The 25,457-nt window shown below is 39.0% G+C and overlaps 1 protein-coding gene across 1 annotated transcript; it reads right to left on the reverse strand.

Moving 5' to 3' along the window:
* Positions 1 to 2,350: 2,350 nt before the first annotated feature.
* Positions 2,351 to 17,012, reverse strand: LOC117293646 (ribonucleoside-diphosphate reductase large subunit-like). Its single transcript, XM_033776029.1, has 18 exons — positions 16,920 to 17,012; positions 16,623 to 16,711; positions 14,309 to 14,486; positions 13,121 to 13,221; positions 12,626 to 12,685; positions 11,056 to 11,095; positions 10,591 to 10,667; positions 10,238 to 10,323; positions 8,769 to 8,910; positions 8,251 to 8,334; positions 7,606 to 7,847; positions 6,961 to 7,162; positions 6,393 to 6,542; positions 5,916 to 6,137; positions 5,019 to 5,231; positions 4,504 to 4,599; positions 3,481 to 3,669; positions 2,351 to 2,733 (listed from the first exon to the last, which is right to left on the reverse strand). Exons 1-18 carry the CDS (start codon positions 16,936 to 16,938, stop codon positions 2,497 to 2,499), a joined length of 2,427 nt encoding a protein of 808 aa, XP_033631920.1. The 5' UTR covers positions 16,939 to 17,012; the 3' UTR covers positions 2,351 to 2,496.
* Between the last annotated feature and the right edge of the window lie 8,445 nt (positions 17,013 to 25,457).

Genomic DNA, 25,457 nt, shown 5'->3' on the forward strand with positions numbered 1-25,457 from the left:
TGAATAAATTACGATTCAACTGCTTGAATGAAGGTCTTGATGTCAATTTATTAAGACAAAACAAGTATGTTCTTGTTGTCATCACAATTCACAATTGAACAGAATATCAGGTTTAGCTTACAGCACATTGTGGCTGGATGAAGTTAGTACAATGCAGCTTATTTCGTTCAGACCAAAGCTGCCAACATTTGAACCTTGGGATCAGGATTTTCCACAACAATCATAGAGATTACACAGAACCTAAAGGGTGAAAAGTTTCCATCATCAGGGAGATTTTCAAATTTGTTCATCAGAACATAGAAACAGAACACTTTCTGAAGAACCAGGGAGACTGTTGGCAGCTCTGGTAAACTCCTCACATTAAACCAATTCCGAAGTCTCCTACAATGCAGACAAACTATAAGCCATCATTTACAAGATTTTTGTTTGCCCAGTTATAAGTTGAATTTGTTTTCCTTTTTTTTCCGTTATTAAATAGTTGTTCACTTGTTTTTTTGTTTTGTTTTTTTGAACAGCATAAAAAGCTCCGTTTTTGTGCAGCTATTCCACAAAGTTATACATGTGTTTGAAAACCCTCCACCTATTTGTACCAACCATTCAAAACCATTCAACAAACTGGTTTTGTATAGTGGCACAACTATAAGCTAAAAGCTCTTGACATGTAATGTGTGTTAGTGAATGGTCAGACAGTAGGAGGGTTGACTATGTACTGTAGAGATGCAATCACCACCTACCACACTGCAGGCTAGGACACTGTTCAAAACCAGAGTGGCTAACAAAAAATGGTCAAACAGTAAGAGGGTTGAATGTGTACTGTAAAGATACAATCACCAGTAAGTAGCTGGCAATGTTGAAAATCATAGTGGTAAAAATGAATGGTCAGTGTTAGTATAGTTTGAATTTATCAGACCATTAACAAATAATGTTTACATCTTTTTTTTTAAAGTGTATTTAAATAGACGTCAAGCCGGCCGTTTAAAGGCAGTGGACACTATTGGTAATTGTCATAGACTTCACAGTTAGTGCATCTCAACATATGCATAAAATAACAAACCTGTGAAAATTTGAGCTCAATCGGTCGTCGAACTTGCGAGATAATGAAAGAAAAAAAAAACACCCCTGTCACACGAAGTTGTGTGCGTTTAGATGGTCGATTTCGAGACCTCAAGTTCTAAACTTGAGGTCTCGAAATCAAATTCGTGGAAAATTACTTCTTTCTTGAAAACTATGGCACTTCAAAGAGAGCCGTTTCTCACAATGTTTTATACCATCAACCTCTCCCCATTACTCGTCACCAAGAAAGGTTTTATGCTAATAGTTATTTTGAGTAATTACCAATAAAAAGGCACTTGGTTTAAGATATTTTTTTTGTCTCGGCGTAGACTGTACAATTTTAAGTTAACAACACAAAACTAAGACACATATTATTTCAACTTTTCTACATAAACTTTCTAAAGGGGTTATGAGTTATTCATATAAAATTTCAGTCCACTTTTTATAATGTGTACACATTATTCAATTTGTAGAGCACTTATCAATGAAGTTTAAAATGTACAATATACCAAATTTTCTCAAATAAATCATAATCGAATCCAATTCTCAAACAAAACTAAACAAAACAAAAAACATTTTTACAGGGCTTATACATATAAACTGGTATAAATTGTATATAAATTTATAGCAAATAGATATCTTGACAAACTTATATAACATTGGATTTAGGTGCAGAAAGAGAGAGGGGTGGAATGTGTATTTTTACAACCAATTCAAAAGGGTTTACCAGATGAAAATAGAAGGATTACAAAACTCTAACAAGAATATAAATAGTGAGGGCAGTTAGTAGTCAGGGCTCAGATTCGAGGTGGTGGGGCGGGGGGGGGGGGGATTAAGCAAGACATCAGGGCTTGTAGCTCAAACAAATCTTAACTGGACCTGACAAGAATACTTTTACAAGACCAGGTTCTAGATGCGCACAAAAGCCTTGCTACACCCAGTTCAAGAAACCAACTGTTTTCAGTTTAACAAGCCAGAGACACTTTATATCTCATTGACAGACATTCATATCAGACACAAACTTTGACATAAAGTCAACTTTGACACATGTTGACATCTGCACACGATTTGTTTTGGTTTTGGTATAACATAGTAAGGCATTATTATTTAATTGAATAAACCAGGACCATCGGACTTGTCTGGTCGTGGGTTAACCGCCCGGTCCGCGCTGTAAATTTTTGAGCCCCGTGCTTACTTCTTGCACTCGTAGACTCAGTAGTCAGGCATGAAATTCGGTCCTTGGTAAAAAGTAGGATTATTTTTATCTGCACGTGTAGGCTTTATACTTTTCAGGCTATTTTATCAAAATTTTCCTGATTGTCCCAAGGGGGAAAAAAAAATAGGGGAAATCGGACTCAAGTAGGATGAATATCATGGCTGACTAGTACAATCTGGAAGCTAGGGTAGTGGTAGGGGGAGGGAAGGGGGTGCTTCTCGATTCACCTAACCACTGCACATAAGACACTCTCCTGGGTTCTCGATGGAACAGAGCATGGCGGCTTCGTTCAGTTTCCTGATAGCTTCTTCATCGTCCACCTTGATTACGTCTTCGTCTTCCTTTGTGACTTCCTTATCGATGGATGCTTTCGCAGAGGCGATGGCCTTTGCCTTGTCCAGTGTGAACTGGATTGGGTTGGCGGCCGGGCGGGTGCGGAGGTAGTACATGCCGGTCTTCAAACCCTGTGGAATGATTGAATAAAGAGAATAAATTATGCAAGGAATTGTTTGTTTGTTTTATTTCCATTCATAAATGAGATCATCCATTGTACATAAAACACATAAGTCCATAAAGTAACAGTTAGTAGAAGGTTTTAGTTCAAATTGTAGTTCTAAAAAAAAAATATATATAATCAAGCGAAGCATAAAGGAATAATAACATTTACTAGAATAGATAACAAAATATTTTTCTCAAAATCAACATGCCTAAAAGGCGACATCTCAAAGCTGAAGTGTTCTGCTTGGATCGGTCTCAGTATCCCAGCATGCACAAGGTTCAGAACCAGAGCTTTTTAATGGATCACTGAATTAGAACCTTTGAAACTGGGATCTAGATCTTAGGAGGTATATAAGAAATATCGCGTTTCCACCTTTCGGTAAAACCCCTAGATTTACGGATTTCAAGGAGCTTTTGTGAACAGCACTAAGAGAAGTAGATCAAAGAGCAAGAAGAGCATTTTTGTTAACCAGGTAGACTTTTAAAAAGTCTGCACTCAGATTAAAGTCCGACACTTGGTTCCGGTGGAATCATTTTACCCATCCCTGCTCCAGTGGAACATCCAAAATGCTTACGTTGGTTGGCATCAACTGGCCTTTTAAGGTCTAAGGGTTAGGCCGGTCGGGATGGCAAGGAGAGTTGAGCCACTCCTCACCCATGAAAAGACTGAAATGTCCCAGTGTTTGTGGGTGAAGGCTCGTTACCATACTTACTTGTTTCCATGCATAGAAGTGCATACTTGTTAGCTTGCTGAAGTTTGGTGCTGCAATGTGTACATTCAGAGACTGGCTCTGATCAATGAACGCTCCTCGGTCAGCGGCCATCTTTAGTACAGTCTTCTGTGAGATCTCCCAGACTGTCTTGTACAGTGGCTTAATTTCATCGGGGATCTCATCAATGTTCTGGAAAGAAATAAAAAATTGAAAAACTCTGAATATTTCTTGTACAATATGAAACTTAGGATGGGGAAGTTTAAAGGCAGTGGAAGACACTTGGCAATTGTCAAAGACTAGCCTTCAGCTTTGGTGTATCTCAACATATGCATAAAATAACAAATATGCGAAAATTTGAGCTCAATCGGCCATCGAACTTGCAAGATAATAATGAAAGAAAATACACCCTTGCCACACGAAGTTGTGTGCGTTTAGACGGTTGATTTCAAGACCTCAAATTCTAAATCTGAGGTCTCGAAATCAAATTTGTGGAAAATTACTTCTTTCTCGAAAACTACTTCACTGCAGAGGGAGCTGTTTCTCACAATGTTTTATACTATCAACCTCTCCCCATTACTCCTCACTAAGCAAGGTTTTATGCCATTAATTATTTTGAGTCATTACCAAACACCATGTGAATATCTCTTTTGAGTAGTGTTGGTTCTGAACAGAACCAGTGGTTAACAACTGATTATTTCAATTAGTATGCTCCAATCGTCGTCAGGAGAGTGCTGGACTCTGTTGCTGGATGCTGATTTTGTACTGCCTTGTTTAATATTTCTTGCGTAAAAACACCCCGTTTAAAAAAGGCAAAGACACCATGTAACTTGAGACATCACATGTTTGCAAAAGAGCCCCACAGCTCGAACCTCCTGCAGCCACAAATATTGTACACAACTCAAAGAGCAACAGACCCTCAACTTTTATTCTCTTTTTTCCCCAAAGCAAATATTAATCAATCCGAAAAACTAAAAAAAAAAATCATCCACTGTTAAAGGAAAAATGAAAAATGCTTTTAAATACCTGGATGGATCCATTGTTTGCAATAAGCAAGTTCTTCATATCATCACTCCATAATCCCATCTCAGTCAGATCCTTCAGAAGATGTTGGTTAACAATCTGCAAATCAAACATTGCAAGTACATTACATTAAAAGTACCAAAAGGCTTATCACTTTGTATATAATATTGGCCTACACACGCCCGACACGCCGGTTATAAACAGCTCCAGCTGGTCATTATCAACCGTTTAAACTACCCCACATGTCGCGCTCTCCACCGATAGGAGAATACTGATTTTTTATGAATACTGATTAAAATGACACTCGCAGTAAAAATATTTAATTATGGTTTCTGTAATGTACAACATGGTAATTGGTACAATAAAAAGCAGTTAACGACAAAATGCACATACAAAATTAAACCCCCAAGATAAAAGGCCAATTGACCTAGAATTACGCAGAAGTACAATTTTATCCCAGTGATGTCCCTAGTTCAGATTACATTCTAGCAGAACTATTAATTCCTCTAAAATCATACCTGGAACTCTCCCGAGAGTACTCTTCTTGTGTAGAAGTTACTTGTGTATGGCTCGATGGACTCATTGTTTCCAAGGATCTGAGCTGTAGATGCTGTTGGCATCGGGGCCAGCAAGAGACTGTTTCTAATTCCGTACTTGGCAATGTCAGCCTTCAATGCGTCCCAGTCATGGAGCTTAGTTGGGGTTACGTTCCACATGTCATACTGTAAAATCTGAAATGGAAAATGAATAGATAAATTACCACTCTGTTACCTATGTGAGACTGCAGGAAATGCAATTACATTTGTACAAGGTTGTGGGTTCAAATCTCCACAACCCTGTCGGATTTAAACAGCAGTTTAAGAACTCGTCACTACCCTTTTATTCCCTTACTGTTGGCTAGTTACTGCATGGTATGTGCAATATATAATCATAGATGTTAACCCAATGTTTGTATGAGAGAGATCGGCTGCTGCTAGCTTGGCGTTTATATTCCCTTTGCCAAGTTCCCTTCGGAGCCGCCAACATTTTCATCTTGCAATCAGGGAGATTTTGATATTTATTTATTTGATTATTATTATTATTATAACAACCAGGGAGATATTTGAAACTACAATAAACAATACATGGACAAAGTTTCCAGCATCTGGGAGATTGTCAAATTTGTTCATCAAGACAAGGAAAGATCAATTTATTTAAAAAAATCTTTCTGCAGAATCAGGGAGTTTGCAGCTCTTTCGCTTTTTTGAAAAATCAATAATTGAACAAAAAGCGAATGTTAACAAAGAGTGGGAAAATGTAAGTCGACACTTTACTATTTTCTATGAATTATTATTTAGTTTCAATGCAAAAGTTGATATTACAGTTCGATAAAAAAAATTATGATATGAACGGCAGGAATGTTTGAAAGACTTTACCCCTTTGCTTGATGGTGATCCTTCGTACGTCTCGTACGGACCAAGCTCCTTGGCGAGCTCACAGCTTGCCTTCAACGAGGCGTAGTATATTGTCTCAAAGATCTGAATGTTCAACTCTTGCGCCTCTTTGCTCTCAAACGGAAAGCGCATCTTGATGAAGGCGTCTGCAAGACCCTGCACTCCGATACCGATGGGTCGATGACGGAAATTACTCTTCTTCGCCTGGAAATAAAGTAATAAAAAATGAATAATTAAAAACTTTGGTGATTTTATAAGTTTAAACGCTCAATCCAACAGCTTCAACTTTAGCGCCGATCAACTAGCTGACTTCAGAGGAAAAATTTACCATGGTCGTCTGCAAGATTGTTTTTTAAACTCTAAAATGTTGAAATTCATTTACCTTTCAAAAAGCAAAGGATGCACTGTCCCTTTATAAACATAAAAAATTTGGGCGAGTATGACTTGAGGTGAACTTACTTCTGGAACTGGATAATAGTTGATATCGATGATCTTATTCAGATTCCTTGTGACGACTTCAGTCACTTCAGCGAGCTTCTTGAAGTCAAAGGTGTGATCACGACGTACGTACATGGGTAGAGCTATCGAGGCCAAATTGCACACAGCAACCTGTCGGAGAGTAAAATTGAAGTATTACATTTTTTTGTCATACATCTTGGTATGGTTTCCTAATTACATTATGGCAAGTTGTAGTATTTGAGGAATCAAGGAAAAGGCACCATACTATTTCCCCTTACAATCCCACTGATGATCCAACAAACTACACAAGTTTGATAGTGACTGCGCACGATTAGCGTCCCCGGGTCGACCCCGGTGTGCTCATCTGGGTAAGCCCCTAACAAGATCTTATTGAACAATCACTCAACCTCTCGTTGTGGCATCATGCACCTCGGGACAGCCCCAAGGGACCAGGGTGAGCCCCTGGAATGACGTCAAAGCTATTCGAACGTACCGGGGTTGACCCAGGGAAGCTAATCGAACGCACCGATAGTAAACAAAATTTAAACCATTTAAGTTTCAATCATACCTCATCTGGGCTTGAATACTCGATAATCTCAGTGCAGAGGTTACTGCACTTTATCGTTCCCAAGTTCTGTTGGTTACTCTTGCTGTTACAGGCATCTTTGTACAGCATGTACGGGGTACCAGTTTCTGTTTGTGCTTGTATGATCGCCTGCCAGAGGTACTGAGCTTTGATCTTTTTGCGGAACTTTCCTTCACTCTCGTACCTGGAGGGAGGGGGGGACAGAACAAGAACATGGATTAGCGAACATCACTAGTTTGTATCAAAGTAGAGATCAAAATTACTTGAATGCTTTCCTGAATTTTTTTTTTCTTTTTAGACGGGCAAACCTTGTGTATGGCCATTTGCTGCCCCTTATGCAACTACACAAAAGCTTGCCCTGAATCATACAACATAGTAAATTGTCTTTACACAAAATTAAAGCGGTCATTTGCAGAGCTGCACACTCTCCCCGATTCTGCAGAATCCTGAAAAACTTTTCCCCTACTTCTATTGAGTGTAATTTCTAAATTTCTCTCTGATTGATGTACAAAATCTCCCGATTTCAAAATGCAAATAAAGGCAGCTCTGCATTATGACAAAGCAAGTTATGGTGGCCGACTACTCAAATCTAACTTACAAATGGCTCAAAATCAAAGATTCACTTACTTTTCATACAGTTCTTCAAATTCTTTGCCCCAGCAATCGGCCATCCCCGGGCACTCATTTGGGCACATCAGGCACCAGTCGCCATTCTGCTCAACTCGTCGCATAAACAGGTCTGGTATCCAGAGTCCAAAGAAAAGATCGCGCGCGCGGTTCTCCTCTTTGCCGTGGTTTTTCTTGCAGTCCAAGAAGTCAAAGATATCTGCGTGCCATGGCTCAAGGTAGATAGCGAAAGCACCAGGTCGCTGTAAATAACAAACAAACAGAGACAAAATTAGGTTTTATTTCTTTCATTAAACTTAAATGATTACGAGGGACAACACTGTGGCAATTTTGTTTTGAGCTGCTTAAACAGCTAAGCAAAAATACTTAAGGATACCGGTCAATACAGATTATACATGTTAAATGCTACTGGTAACCATAATTTGGTAACCATAACAAAGTTGGGCTTAGCGCCTTTTGCTTACGCAGCGCTACAAAATTGGGCTTAGGTCATTTCTTGCTGCCCGATGTATTTTTTCATTGTCCATGAAATGACTTGCACAATATTGGCAGTTCTGGGACTTTCTTAAGGGAAAAAAAAAATTTAAAAAAATAACCTATCTGACTTTTGCCATGCATATCATTAACCTTTAACCTATTACTGACCTTGTTTCCTCCCTGGTCCACGTAGCGTGCTGTGTTGTTGTACACTCTTAGCATGGGTAGAAGACCGTTTGAGTTTCCGTTGGTCTGGTGATGAAACAAGAAATAGATTCAATTACAATTAAGTTATAACTCTCCTAGGGTCAGTGACAGTATTTTGGTGACTGGCCAGCAGGACCAACTAGCTTCCCACTTCACCCATCCTTCAGGTTTGTCACTGGTCCATATTTCATATTAACGAGGGATGCTTTCCAACACCAAACTAGCTACACCCAGACCACTTGAAGAGAGTTTCTCCAGAACCTCAGGTGTTTTAACTGGCAAGTGGCCAGTTGACCATTATTATATATTTCGATGAGCTTTTAGAAACAGTATCCCCGACACAAGAGAAGCAGATACAAGAGGATTTTTTTATGCATGGAGAAAGTAACACCTTTTTTATCACGAGGCAGACACAAGAAAAGTTGGAAATTTCTTATCCCTGTGTTTCATATGGTTTCAGGATTTTGTTTAAAGCTTACCCCTGCGATGTAGCTGCCAGTTGCTCGGATACAATGAACGTTGAGACCGATTCCTCCAGCCGTCTTGGAGATGAGGGCACATTGCTTCAGAGTATCGTAGATTCCTTCAATGCTGTCGTCATGCATCGTCAGCAAGAAACAGCTGAGGAATGCATCAGGTACATCGATTACAACCCAATAATGGAGGCAATTCTAATAGAATCAGTGCATTTGTAATTTGATCATTATTTTCTTTTACTTAAAGCTACCACAAACAAAACTAAGAAAGTTGGATAGGCCTAATCAAGAAGATCAATTATTATTTGAGCAACCTAAACTAAAATAAGCTTATTAATTGCTTAAAAAGCTCCTACACAACATACCATAATGACAGGTTTGCTGAATTAAAGAACTCAGAGGAAGATTGCTAAATATTTACTAGTTCTAACAGATCCGATAGTTAACTAAACAAGCTCTTAGATTAATTGTGAAAACATACCATTATGACAGGTTTGTCAAACAACTAAACACGCTCAGAGATAGAACTTGCTAAAGATATACTATTACTAGTTATTACTAGTTGTAACAGATTTGCAAGTTAACTAAAGAAGCACATGGATGATTGATAACAAAATATTGGTTAAGGTTTTGAAATGACAGGCGGAAAAGGGATTGGGTGTCTAATTTGATAAAGGATTTTAAAGGGAAAGGAAAAGAAAAGAATAAGTGTACACTTTTTAAGACAAATAGTTCCACAGACACCAACAGGAACAGGCCCCTTCATCTTACAAAAACAACAAAAGCTCTCTTGTCTAAATAACTACAAATTGATTTTCAAGTATGATTTCTCGAAGACATGGAAAAGTTGAGAGAACAATTTTAAAGATCAATGTAAAGAAAACAGATGTATTACAAAATCATTTCCCATTTTCAAATCAAAATGCATTAAGCATGTTAGCACAGTTAAATTCACAGAACATATAAAAAACAATCATCACAAAAATGCAGACTTCATAAATAAAATGTTCAAAATATACATCAAGGTTAACATAGTTTCATACGATCAATCAATTCAATACATATTTCAAGCAAATAATCAAGCACATCAAATTCAATCAAGCAAATCATTCCAACAGTTTGATGACAGTTGACAATGAAATATATAGGGCCAAATTGTACAAAGATGACTTGCACCAAAGAATACTTCAAAGAGAATTATTGCACAGCAGAAACGGGTAACCAACCAAAATACCAGGCAATGTATGTATTTTGTTTGTAACCGGTTCCCTGCAAATTTCTGCAAAGCAGACAAATTTGCTAACAGTTTTTTAGTGCAAATTGGTGACAATTTTAGGAGTAGATTAACAGGCCTGAAATTACACGCAGGCCACGACCTTCGTTGCCCCCTTTGCCATTTCAAAACGTTCAAAACTGAAATTCCACGCCTGGATAAAACGATGTCATTGCTGTTACATTGTGGCAATAATTACCTTGAGAGTTGTGGCCTGCAGGTTCCGGCGTTGAATAGCGTCGGTGAAGCATGGGTAAACCATTTCTCAGACAACAGGTTGTAGGTCTGTAATTAAATAGAATCTTGAGTGTTAGTATGGCGTAATTTTAACAAGTAATTTTTGAATTCAGGAGACTTCTGAGTATAACTTCTACTCGAGTGGAAAGTGGGAAATCAGTCGGGACTACTACATTCACTTTAGTTGATCGAGGTGACTTCGCGTTATTAACTTCACCCCCGCGAAGTGATTTCTTAATTGGTCTTAAGGTCTTGACTAGCTTGCTCTAGTCGTCGTCAAGAGACATCATGTGACTGCGATTAACAAAGACTTACCACAATTGCTTCATCAATGTCATTCTCATGGATTCCAACAGCAACTCTCATCAACATGTGTTGTGGACGCTCAGCAACTGTCAGAACAAATAATAAACTGATAACAAATTGCCTTCTTAGTATACAATGGGTACGTTTGATTAGCTTCCCCAGAGTCGGCCCTGCGGTGCTCACTCGGGTGAGCCCCCAACAAGAGCTAATCGAACGATCACTCGCCGTCTCGTGGTGACGTCAGGCACCTCGGGCCAGCACCAAGTGACCCGTTCCACAAGCAGGGCCCTGGGGGCTGACCCGGGTGAGCTCCTGGAATAGCGTCAAAGCTATTCGAACGCACCGGTGGCAGACCGGGGTCGACCCAGGGAAGCTAATAAAACGCAACCAATAGGTGATATCTCTAGTGTTAACGCAACCGAACAAAGTTTTTACCCTTTTATTGGAAAAATGTAAATAAAGTTATTGAACTACCTTTTCCATCAAGTTTCAGTAGGTATGATCTCTCCAATGTCTATAAGAAAAAATAATTCAAGTTTAATTTCAAAATTAGTTTTTTAATAATTTTGTCAACCCCAACAATTCTGTATAGTAACTTAAAGGACGCAAGATACAATATCTGTACACATTTACCATTCACCAAGAAACAAAAGCCCTTTTCACTCTACTCTAATCTCCGGGGGGCACACTGGGGAATAATGTACAACGCTTTAACACTTGGATGGCTTTACCTTCTGCCTCAAGCAAATTAGCATACCTCGGGAAAAGCCATCCCTAGTCTGGAGTAGGAGTAAGCGGTAAAGGCCTGACACGCCCTCGATTGGTTGAATAAGCGTGGGCGTATTCTGCGTGAAGCAATTCAACCAATCAAGGGCATGCATTTTTATTGTTCCCGTTTTCTTTCTTGTTATCGGGGCCTGTGTGACCGGGCCTTAAATCACATTGTGATCTTGAATGCGCAACCAGAAATCAGAGAAAAAGCTATAGGGGCATCCCCAGGGCTGTGTTCCATGGGGAGAAAAGGAACAGTGTGATAAGGGCCATAGAATTAAAGGCAGTGGACACTATTGGTAATTGTCAAAGACTAACCTTCATGGTGAATCTCAACATATGCATAAAATAACAAACCTGTGAAAATTTGAGCTCAATCGGTCATCGAACTTGCGAGATAATAATGAAAGAAAACACACCCTTGTGCGTTAATAGATGGTTGATTTCGAGACCTCAAGTTCTAAATCTGAGGTCTCGAAATCAAATTCTCACAATGTTTTATACCATCAACCTCTCCCCATTTCATCTAGCTAAGAAAGGTTTAATGCTAATAATTATTTTGAGTAATTACCAATATTGTCCACTGCCTTTAAGAGCATATTAATCAGATTGTTTAATGAAATGTCTGAACTTGCAAAATCAAGCATGGCACGAGACAAGCCATGCTGAGTGAAGTCGTTCGATTCCACCCAATGCATTTGCAGAGGATGGTTTGCTCTATGACAGCATAAAATCATGACTACAAAACTCGGTAGGCATGAGGAACTGTTGTCAAGAAACGGAATAAGGTACTTCAGTGGGTGGAAGACGGGAATAATATGGCTTGAAATCAAATGTCCTGCCTGCCGTGATTCTAGCGTTGGACGGGACAACTTTCGCAAAGTGTTTGGCAGTCCAGTGGATATTTAACTTTAAACATGGCCCAATTTCATGGCTCTGCATACCTTTAGCAAAGAATTGACACTTAAAGGAAAGCAGGGAACTCCGCGCTTACGTCAAGCATTTTTTACAGGTCAGCAGGAAACGTTATTGCTCGTGCAGACTCTGTGTTACTAGGCATTCTTCGCTTACACAGGTATTACATGTTTGGTCCTTGCACAGTTAAACGGGAAATGGTGATCGTAAGCGTAGAATTTCGGCGGTAAGCAGAGCCATGAAATGAGGCCATGTCTGGTGGACCACCAGTCCCCCAATTTGAACCCTGCTTGCATGGTCCACACAACTATTAGTAAATAATCAGATCCAAGCTTAATACATTTTCTTTGACACTAACCTTGAATCCGAAAAACTGGTACTCGTAGTCTCTGTCGTAGATAATTGCAGAATTCAGTCTCTGTTGAGGAAAATCATAAAAGGAAATCTTTAAAAAGAAATTCTTAACCCCAAAAAGATTCCATTTGGTAGGGACCTCTGCCCATTTTCATGGAGCTGCCCAACCACCAAAATTAGCAAAGCACGGCAGCATTTTGTTACCAGATTAAGATTAACCACCAAAACAAAACACTGTACGATTTGTGATTGGTTTCATGCTCTTTTCGTTCAAAGTTTTTATTGTGTTTCATTGTTAATCATAACCAATCCATTTATGAAAAATTATCACAAATTGATGTGGGTCTTCATTTTAAAAAAAAATGTGTACAAATAGAACTTAAAAAGAAGACTTGATTTTGTGGAAAAGTAAAGTCTGCGTTCAAGTTTTTATTTTTACGCTTCAATGTGTGCAAGACTTGCACAGTTTATACAGATTCATTTGATTCATTATTCTTACCGCTTTGTGTTCCATAATGATGTCAAATGTCCACTTGGAGATGAGGGGTGAGTGCTTGCCATTCTTGGGGTTGACGTAATTGTACAAGTCGCTCATCACATCTGCAAGAATAAATTTTCAAACTCAGTAAACAAATTTAGTAAAACATCAGAATTAAATAAAAACGGGCCTTAACACCATTTATATAAAACCACCTTACACCATTACTTTATTCATTGGGTCTTATAACTTCCTGAAACTATTAATTACTCCCGTTTGAAGGTGCAGCACTGGTGCATATTCTTCCTGTCAACTGCCTCTACACTGACAAGTAGTACCCGGCAGTAAATGGGTGACTGGTACCCATTTCTTTTACGCCTTGGTGCTTCTCATTCACATCAACTGCCTCTACCCTGACAAGTAGTACCCGGCAGTAAATGGGTGACTGGTACCCATTTCTTTTACGCCTTGGTGCTTCTCATTCACATCAACTGCCTCTACCCTGACAAGTAGTACCCGGCAGTAAATGGGTGACTGGTACCCATTTCTTTTACGCCTTGGTGCTTCTCATTCACATCAACTGCCTCTACCCTGACAAGTAGTACCCGGCAGTAAATGGGTGACTGGTACCCATTTCTTTTACGCCTTGGTGCTTCTCATTCACATCAACTGTCTCTACCCCGACACGTAGTACCCGGCAGTAAATGGGTGACTGGTACTCATTTACGCCTAGGTGCTCCTCATTCACATCAACTGCCTTTACACTGACAAGTAGTACCCGGTAGTAAATGGGTGTCTGGTACCAATTTTTTTTACACCTTGGTGCTGTTCATTCACATCAACTGTCTCTACCCTGACACGTAGAACCAATGAGTTTTGGTACCTGGGGCCGATTTCACAAAGAGCTACTATTGATCATAACGGCAAATCAAACGTAGTTGCTAGGTCACAATACAAATCACTATGGTAATACGGATAATTTGTCTTGCGATGAATTTCATTGCTTTGTGAAATCGGCCCCTGGTACCCATTTGCTCCTGGATACTAACATGCAATGAGCCCAAGTGGCAAGTGTCATGACTGGGATTCGAACCCACAAACTGACAACTGCGCCATCAGAACTCGAGTCTGATGCCCTGGCCACGCCACGCATTCTTAGCTAGCGTTTGAACATCAGGGTAGCGACTAAACTTTCGGGGGAAAACCTACCAGAGAAGCATTTCTTGGTCTCTTTGTGCAAGTTTGACACTGCGATACGAGCGGCGAGGACTGCGTAGTCAGGATGTTTGGTCGTCATGGTAGCAGCGGTCTCGGCAGCGAGGGTGTCCAGTTCCACCGTAGTGACACCGGGGTAAACGCCGCCGATTACCTTTGTAGTGATTGCTTCCTAAAAATTACCGGGAAAAAAACACAAAGTTCACAATGGATTAAAATTTATCAACCAGTGCTTGAGTTTTTTCTTTTCTTTTAGAGGTGAACAACTGTTGCGAATTCTCGAATTTTCGTTATGCAGGCCTCGAAATACCAGGTGCCCTGTGCCATTGCAGTGATGCCCTCGAAAAATAACGACAATATATTGCCTGCCCTTTTTTATCCAACGTCGGTGGCCCTTTTGTAAAGTTGTTAATGCATACTAAATGTCGGCTTGTATGTTTACACTTTTACAGTTGAGTATGGTTGAGATAATTATCTAAAAAATTCACTAGAAAGTCCCACAAAACACAGACCTACCACTCCGCAATCACAATTTATACAATGCCCACAGCAGTCACATAGTTTCCTAAAAAGGCTTGTAGTCTTTTTTATTTGCATTCTACAACAAAGGCAAGAAACAATGAACGCTAGAGGGCTTTTCAGAACCATGCAAAAGAATAACAATAAACGCCCCCTATTGGCGAAATATCACAGTGCATCACGCGATACCGCCTTGACCAAAGACTGCACATGTCTGCACATGCTTAGGCAAATGCGTTTCCCCCCCGAATTGCAATAACCACCAATGCTGGTGTGCACGCTTAAACCGTATAACAGCATAGTCTTCGCTGGTATGCACGCAATAAGCCCCTGACAGCATGGTCTGCGACGCACTTATACATGTAGTTCCTCGGAATATTAGCTTGTTTATGAAAAGGACCAAAATGACGCAAAATTTCGATACCTTGGATCGATAGAAAGATTATTTTACTGTGTAACATTAGTTTTTTTTCTTCCTTGTTCGGGGAAGTATTTTAGCAAAAAATGCTGTGATGAAGACGCATTGACTTTTGATCCCATGCGCGATTGTGTAAAAAAAAATGTTAAAACCTTAGTTTGTAAATTTTAGTCTTTTCCATGATAATGCCCTTCAAATTTTACAAAAATGCCGTGGTGCCCTTTTTACACTTTCAAAGCAGCTGCGGTTGGTGCCCTTCTAATTCTAATAAAAGCACAGCAATTATTATTGCAGTGCCCTTTTGAACACAGAGTTCGAGGCCTGGTTGTGAATTTGTGCCATCAAAATTTGAATCGCATTCGCAGGAAGTACGACCTGGGGCCGATTTCACAAAGCAATAAAATTCATCGCAAGACAAATTTTCAGTATCACCATAGAGATTTGTATTGTGACATCACACTTTACTTAGCAACTACGATTGATTTGAAGTTGCGATCAATTTGACACCTTTGTGAAATCGGCCCCTGGGCTTTAAAAGAATTTTGCGTTTCCTTTGTTTGGTGAACCTCCTTCCATTGTTGTTTCAATCAACAGTTGACTTGCCTGCCAGCATTGGAATCATTTTTTTTAATAATGACACTACCCGACTGTGTTAACGCACAGCCACAATATATTTACATGTCAAAGAGGGCGCTGTATTATCCAAGTCTGACACTGACACTGACAGCTTAACGAATAATAAAAATTTAACTGGTGCCCGGGTTAAATCTTCGGGACTCCGAATCCAGGTGTGTCACTGTCACCCAAACGGTAAATTTACATGGGCTGAAGGAAGTTGGTTCAATGGACAATGCAATTTACATGGGGTGAAGGAAGTTGGTTCAATGGACAATGCAATTACATGGGCTGAAGGAAGAAAAAAATTGCTGTATAAAAAAAGGGCGGACAAAAACTTCCAGGGGGGGGGGCAAAGTTCCTGCAAAACTGGCATTTCGTCCTACTCCTACCAGGCCTGATACTTCACGGAGGCAACGAAGGCGATTGCCTTTGTTGCCCCTTGTCATTGCCTTGGTGCCCTTGAAATGTTCCAGTAGGAATTTACAATGTCCTCATAGGGTGCCCTTTGCCAAAGAGAAAATGCCTTGGTGCCCTTGCCCTTTCAAAAACGAAGCATACAGCCCTGTCCTACCCTACGCCTAGTCTATTCAATAAACAATGTTTGCTAGGCCTACTAATTATTCACTAATTATTCACTAAATGCAAAAAAAAAAGGTTCTCATTCATTCAAGAAACATTTTTACAATTAAAAAAAAAGACAACAAATCACAATATAACATATTTTTATTGGAAGAAAACTGAATTGAAACCCACCACATCCAAAAATTCCATGTTGAGGCCATAACAAAGCTTGCTGATCCGGGATGTAATCTTGTAAAACATCACTTTCTCCTTCCGACCGTCTGTAAGATATTTGAATTTTAAATCATAAATTACAGTTTTGTTCGGGCAGACAAAAATAAAAGTATAATTATATAACGAAAATGGAGGGAAATATTCACGTCATTTCGTCACACACATTTTCGATTATTGAACAAAATCACCCAAAGTGATTGCAAAAACATTATTTTCTTCAACAGTACACACTGTAATGATTAGCTTAATACTTACCTCTCTTTATGACAAACATGATGGTGTATTTGGAGCAGAAATAGCCAAATCAAAACAGGACGACCCTACGCTGACGATGTTACTTGAGTGAACTTCTCAAATGCAGCGCCAAAATTTCAGAACGAGCTTTGCATTTTATACTCCCGAACTGGGATGTGATGTTTACCTTTGACCTTAACACGTGACCATAATTTACCAATAACGGGCCAAGATCTGACATTAGTATGAATATTCATATACAAGGCTAACAAAACCTCTCGCTGGTATGCGGGTAGAATGTATGAAAAGATAAGCTAAAGTTGGGCACCGTTGATGACAAATGGCAGTTCGGCGCGCGCGCGGGACATTCAGTCAAACATAAAGGGTCCTTCAAAAATATTGACAGACACGGAAAACAATGAAGGCCCGAAACATCATCGATGTACACATAAAACACTGCATTTTTATCTGAAAATAATACGGCGAACAGAAGCATAAAAATATGAAGATCCGCATACATAAATAATATGGATTATTGTTTTGGGAACACAGGCAGGTTTTGTGATCCTGTAAGTGGCTGCGAACACGTTAACAATGCTAGGCTTGTTTTTATGAGGCCCTATTTATTAATGGTGTGATGTGACACGGGGTGGGGGGGGGGGGGGGGGTGGAGGGGACAGGGAGTCTTCAATCAGCAACATCCTTATCCATTCCCGGAAAAAGGATCGGAAAAACACAAAGAAGTATAGTTCTTAAAAACATGACCCTGCAAATTTTAGTTGTTACCCGCCGCCCCCCCCAAAAAAAAATAAAAATATATATAATAATAATAATAATAATAATAATAATAATAATAATAATAATAATAATAATAATAATAATAATAATAATAATAATAATAATAATAATAATAATAATAATAATAATAATAATAATAATAATAATAATAATAATAATAATAATAATAATAATAATAATAATAATAATAATAATAATAATAATAATAATAATAATAATATAATAATAATAATAATAATAATAATAATAATAATAATAATAATAATAATAATAATAATAATAATAATAATAATAATAATAATAATAATAATTATAATAATAATAATAATAATAATAACAATAATAATAAAGATAATTAATAAATGAATAAATAAATTAAATAAACTTAAATAAAACAAAATTAACGGGGGGGGGGATGAAGACTCAAGTAATACCACTCCATGGTTGTTATTCGTTATAAAAATATATATATATTTATTTCATTTCAATAATTTTTTGATTTAGCCTATGATTATTGTTATTTAGCCGGGAAAGTGAGTAGTGCGCGGCCCTACACAAATAACAGTTCCACACCACAACAATCTACGCTAGAAGACAACGACACTGAGTAATTAGCAGTTCAATCATTTACCATGGTTCAACCATGGACGAGATACGTACGAGAGTAGCCCAGGTTGAACTCCTCCGTTGCAGGCACGACGGGCGTCCCCCCAGGGCTAGCCTAGGACGAGGTTTGGTTCAACCATACACTGGCTCGACTGCCCATTCATTGAGGAATAGAAACCTTCACATACAAATGAGCAGTAAACCACAAACAATACCACAACAAAAGAAACATCTGCAAGGTGACATTCTATCACTGGAGCGCCCAGCAGACGCGTGTGACTTTAATCACAGGCCGGCGAACTCTATCAAAGTGCTACGCACACACATTCTCAGGAAAGTACGACCTCTAGCGTTTCATTGATTGCCTTCAATCTGGAAGACTGCAGAAGGGGTTTTAATGTTGTAGAAAACATGTATCCCAATAGAAGCACCATTTGAACCCCTAGGATCCTAGATCTCACCCGGAGTGTTCACGGGCTTGAAACATCTCATCAATGGTAATGTTGCCCCCCAAGACCTAACACCGGGGCCGGGCCCTAGATGTTGTATGTTTTTTATAATCTTTGTCAAACAATAAGGAAAGGGGTAGTATTATTCATGGCTTAGGACCAATATTGAGCTAAAGGGTTCACAGATTTCTTATTTCATGAAGTGCGAATAGGCCTACTGGTAATTGACTTTTGTAAGCTATGTTGTCCATTAATTTGCCTTATGTTATTATGTGTATTTCAATGAACCGATTGCGCTACCAATGTTTACATTACGTGACCTATATATAGTGGGTATAGAAAAACACAGCTACACAGTAAAAACATGGGAAGACTCGTACCGATGTACCATAATTGGCTGTATTTGAAATAAATAATACCTTCAACTAAAAACGGAGCCCTTTTTATAAAGTTGAATATCATGATGTTAATCACATTAATTTTGCTGTTTGATGCTCCCAGAAAAGAGGTTTGAGTATGGTTAGAAGTTAGACTAACTAGGTTTGAGCGAGCAAACGCGCCGTGGATTTTGTGTTGTGCGCGGCGTGAAGTTGTCCGACTCATAGCTGACGGCTACCCCTTCTAATAAAATATGTTGATGGTGAAAATAAAGGGATTTGCAGTTTCTCAATGAGATTTGTTTTGAAAATATTGGCAGCAAATTCGTTACAATGAGGGCAATGTAAAACCACACTTTCCGTGCAGAAACACATGACATCATGTGAACATTCTCTTTGAATTTCCTATTTTGGTGGAACTGTGTTTACCCATTACTGGCATTGTTCAGCCACCGGTAAGGTCTCATGTTACAAACTCGGGAATATTCTGCAGTGATTTAAGGGCATTTAGTCCCTTTTTGAGCCAAAAAAATGCATTAGTAATCGTGTCTATGTAATAATAAAAAAAAAACTATGTAAGAGGGCGCCCTTACACTGACCATAAAGTGTGTTGTGTGACGAACCGCCTGTGGGGGTTACGCAAACCTTACTAAACCGTATGTGTTACATGCTGCTGCCCACAAGTGTGCAAGTGTGCTTTATATTTTATTCCACACAAGGATATTGTTTCTGTCTGATTTCTGGTAATTCGCTTCTGAAGAAATAGGCTAAGTCTTTGAGACTCCACGTAGGCTCTGTTCACAATTTAAAGAGCTCAGTAAAAGTGCTCCCCGTCGACGACTGGGAGATGCTTTTAACGTCCTCCGCAGAGACATAGACTCTGTAACGTCTTTCTGATTATAATGTTCCCATCGCGTGTGTGGGAATCATTTACCTGTTATGGTAGATCAAATGTCCATGTCTAGAGAGAAGCTATGACTAGTAATGAGAACTGGCTCAGTGTCAGTGGAATCTTTAAAGTTGGGATGATGTCAAGAGGAATGGTATATCATTGAAAGCAGACATCTTATAAAAAAACAAAACAAAAAACACACATTATCATTCCCTTACCCCCCCCCCCCCCCCCAACAAAAAAGAGGTTGTGGCAAGGACTGACGTGTAGAGCTGTCTAGGTCGAGTTCACAAAGCCTCAAGATTCGTCTTTAGAAGTGTTGTCAGTGTTACCATAGTGATTTATATTGTGACATCACACTTTGTTAAGCAATTAAGATTGATTTGCAAAGATCAAAAACCGCTTTGTGAAATAGAGCACAGGGGTTCGATTCAACTCCTCAAAGATACAATTTTAAATTGGTTATTATAGGGAATTAATTTGTAAGTTTAGTTTATAAGTTTAAACCCGCACAAAGGAGGGCGGTTGTCAGCATATGCTGACAGAGAAGTTTCCATGACAGTTTCTTAAAGGCACTAGGCACGGTTGGTACTCAAAATAATTTGAGCATAAAAACTTACTTGGTAACAAGCATACGAGAATGGTTGACAGAAAAAAAAAACATTGTGAGAAACCGCTCACTCGTTTTCGAGAATAAAGTTATTTTCCACCAAAATATTTGAATTTGATTTCGAGACCTTATAATTAGATTTTGAGGTCCCAAACAGGCATCTGCAAAAGCACACAACTTCGTGTGACAAGGGTATTTTTTTCTTCCATTATTATCTCGTAACTTCGACGACCATTGAGTTCAAATTTCCACAGGTTTGTTATTTTGTGCATAATTTTATGTTGAGCTACACCAAAATAATGAGAAGATTGGTCTTTGACAATACTAAAGGTGTCAAGTGTCTTTAATTAAACCTGGAACACACGGTGTCAATCAACAGGGGTCGTTACTGATGTGGCCGTCGGTAGGGGACGGAAAAAAACTTGTCCAGCATCCTTTAACTAAACCGAGATCGGAGCCAAAGTCGAAGCCAAGGCAAGCCACAGCCGAAGCCAATCAAGCCATAGCACAAGTTAGGGCCCAAGCCGGGCGGCCCAAGTTGGAGCCCAAGCCGATCGAAGCCCTTCAAGCCGAAGCCCAAGTTTGAGCCAAAGCCGGGCGCCCCAAGTTGGAGCCAAAGCCGGAGCTCGTTAAGCCATGCAGAGCCCAAGTTGGAGCCCAATTGAAGCCCATCAAGCCCAAGCCAGAGCCCAAGCTCTGATACAGAGGAACACAAGATTATTGAAAACTACAGGTGATACAAAAAAGAATGCCAGTCTCGCGAGACCAACATCACGTACTTAGCCTTGACTTTGTGAGGAGATTATCTTGGCGTCTAAAATGTCTTGGATCCAGGTACAGTAGTTTCTTTTGTTGTTCAAAAAATCCGGCTCAGGGAGTTTTTCCCCACAATATTAAATAACATATCGTGTGCACCACACAATCGAATTCAGTCGGACTTTCAATAAAAAGGAAGGACGATGCATCAACAAAAGAATACTTTCGTCAGAAGATACGAACATCCTTTAGACATCCTCTCCCAACCTAAAAGTAGATCTATTGCATTCACTCCAAATGTATACTCTATAAACTGGCGTAAGACTTTAATACAAAAACCCAATCCGCAATATTAAAAGGAAATTCTCCATGCGAATGGGTCTGCTGCGGGTCACGCTGCGGGCCTGAAATCCATCCGTTCTGTAACAGTGTTTAATAATATTATCAACTTATACATCAACCACGTCAAGTTATACTAAACAGGGGCAGTAGCTCACGCAGATTTTAAGCTATCGGCATTTTTAAAGTCACTGGACACCTTTGGTTATTGTCAAGACCAGTCTTCTCACTTGGTGTATCTCAACATATGCATAAAATAACAAACCTGTGTAGATTTGAGCTTAATCGGTCATCGAAGCTGCAGATAAGTTTGAGAGAAAAGAACAAAACATTCTAAATCTGAGGTCTCGAAATCAAATTCGTGGCAAATTACTTCTGTCTCGAAATCTACATCACTTCAGAGAAAGCCGTTTCTCACAATGTTTTTTACTATCAGCCTCACCCCATTAATCGTAACGAAGCAACATTTTATGCTAATAATTATTTTGAGTAATTACCAATGGTGTCCAGTGCCTTTAAGGGCTCAAATTGGAAAGAAAAAGTTACACAATGGAAACGTGTCTTGTAAGATGTTGAGTGCTTAACGTCTCTTTGAATAAACGTTGTCCGGTAAAAACATAAACACCCACAGTCTGTCCTCCTGACGCACTGCCCCTCACCCTTTGTCGCTCTATTAAGATTCGATGAAGCTGACAAATAGCTTTATTGGACTGGAGGTTTCCTTCTATTCTTCTTCAAGGTCATATCAAATGACATTTTCAATTAAACATTCACATTCTGCGCTGAAAAGATCGTCTCCTATTTCCAGTTGGAATTGAAAGGCATTTTGCCGTTAGAGCTTTGGCTCATGGGCGAGAACTCACAATTGCCAAACTCAAACTTTCCGTCGCGAGTTTTGACTCGAGATAATTATGAAAGACAGTGGACACTATTGGTAATTGTCAAAGACTAGCCTTCGCAGTTGGTGTGTCTCAATGTATGCATACAATAATTAACCTGTGAAAATTTGAGCTCAATCGGTCATCAAACTTGCGAGAGATAATAATGAAAGAAAAAAACACCCTTGTCACAAGAAGTTGTGTGCGTTTAGATGGTTGATTTCGAGACCTCAAATTCTAAATCTGAGGTATCGAAATCATATTCGTGGAAAAATTACTTCTTTCTCAAAAACTATGAAACTTCAGAGGGAGCCGTTTCTCACAACGTTTAACACTACCAACCTCTCCCCAATACTCATCACCAAGAAAGGTTTTATGCGAATAATTTTTTTGAGTAATTACCGATAGTGTCCACTGCCTTTAAAGGTCGTTGGGAACTGTCCTTGCAATAGTACGTTGTGACGGAGTTTGCCTAATTGGGAAAAGATACTCATATAAGAACATGAACAATAGGAAGAGCACGACAAACAACAAGAACCACACGAACAACAGCACGAAGAAGAAGAAGGCTTAACACAAAATTGTTTTGAAAGATTCGAGATCTCAAAATAATCTTAGTAAGGTAAGAATTGGCTTTTTGAGAACTGTAAATAAACTTCTGGTAAGTTTATGCTGAAACTTCGGTCAAATTTGGGACAAGAGTTGGTCTAAAAAAAAAAACGGGTCAGTGTTGACCGGAATTTTGGGTATAACCTTTTGAACGGATGTATTTCGGATTCAGTATGACCCAGATTGTGCAAAAACATACTCCGAAATGGGTCAAACCATGTCTATAATATAATTTTTTCATAACTTGACCACAGTGTATTATCTCCATAGCCCTTCGTTCACATTCACTGTTATCAGCTAACCCGACACCCCTTTCTTCCTCCACCGCTCATTTCCAGCTCACCATGACACGCTATGGCGATCGTGCTTCCTCAGTCATAGCTCTAACACTTTGGAACAAGCTACCCACCCACATTCAAGCAGCTCCTTCATTGGATATACCTTTACAAAATTACTTGTCAATCTGATTAATAGTCTGTTATAGCGATTAGAACCATAAGCGCTCTATAAATGCTGCAATATTATTATAAAACATAATGAAAACAAAAACAAAGTTTCAGTGTCAGTCTGACTCACAATGGATCAGCCCCCGGACCCGGAAGCCGGCTCAGTTCTGACTCGAAAGTCTGAATAGTGTATTAACATTATTTTATGTTCATTTCCATGCACAATGTTTCACTATGGGTCACAACTGCTGTAAGTTTTTTCTCAATAGTAAATCTTTGTCTGCAAATAATTTCTGTCAAACATGTTTAGACGAATTGACCCCCAAAACTCGAATTTTGTACTCAAGTGTCCAATGAACGTGCCCGTCACGCACAAAAGCATCGACTTTTCTTTGCGACGTACCATTTAAATAATCTAATTACCAACCAATAATGGTAAAAGCACAGTTTCAAAGACTGAACTTGTCATTTTGAAAAAGAAAAAAAAGTCTGATGTTTCACTTAGTGTTTGTCGACAGATGGTTAGATGGTTGAATCAATCGAAATGGTTACTACTGAATTAATACTTCTGTAATATTGTGTTATCCAACCGGGGTCGCCACGCCTCAATCGTGAACAAAATTAAAACTAGCATGGCGTGCAAGAGGGAGTCTATTTATAGATGTTGAGATTGAATAGAACGGGAAGATTCACAACATGCGATCAAGGGCAAGGAGTTACTGGTTCGTACATCGTAAAAGGAGAAGCTAGAACGTCAGAGAGCAAATGTTGACTTTGTTGATGAAATTATTATTAACATGGCGAAAAAGTGGAACAGTCGCTTGCGGTTTGACGAATTCAATAATATATTTTTGGAACTCTTTGGAACTCCTTGCCTGGTGCATGTTTCCTTTCATCCTATGATCCGCCATCATTGAAGAGGACTATCAGTTCCTACATTAAGCTCCACTGAGTTTTTTCATTTCTATAATTTCTTCATTGTAGCCCTTTACCCAGAGTGGCTTACTTGCATTAAAAGGTTTTCCTATAAGATGGAAATCACTTATAAGGTCAGAAGGTAAATATTGACTTTGTTGATGATTATAATTATTTACCAGCGAAATTGAGACATCCCCTTTGTTAAGGTTTATGCTTTTTTCTACGACAATCACTTACGAATGAAAGTACAAAGGTTGTCAGATTTCAACACCTTACATTAAAGACCCAATTTGACAATTGGACACGTGCGTGTCATTTTCCAAACTGGCAGAAGAGCCAAATTTTATAAAGTACTCTCTGAATGTCAAAGAGTGAAAAAGTACTCTTTCAAGACCCATATAAAGGACAACTCTTTTTCGAGTGGTCTTCCACTCTTTTAGATTGAAGTTTGCAGCTTTTTGAGTAAGTTTTTCACTATGTCCTGGAGTGAAACCCCTCTAAAAGAGTGAAATACCCACCACTCTTTTTAAAGAGCCATATGAGGGACAGCTCGAAATGTAAAGAGTTGTGTTTTTCACTCTTTTACAATTAGAGAGTAGCTAAGCAAAACAACACACTTTACCCAAAATAAGTTTACAAGCCAAAAAGCAGTTCCACACAATGCCCCATTATCACTGGCGCTTATATTTGGTTAAGCAACGTTGTCTGCTTAAAGGGAAGGTACACGTTTGGTAATTGCCAGACCAATCTTCGCACTTGATATATCACAAAAATAAGCATAAGATAATAACCTGTAAAAAAATGAGCTAAATTGGTCATCGAAGTTGCGAGAAAATGATGAGAGAAAAAACACCCTTGTTGGACGAATTTGTGTGCTTTTA

This window comes from Asterias rubens, chromosome 8 (genome assembly GCF_902459465.1).
Source record: "Asterias rubens chromosome 8, eAstRub1.3, whole genome shotgun sequence".
Taxonomy (NCBI): Eukaryota; Metazoa; Echinodermata; class Asteroidea; order Forcipulatida; family Asteriidae; genus Asterias; species Asterias rubens.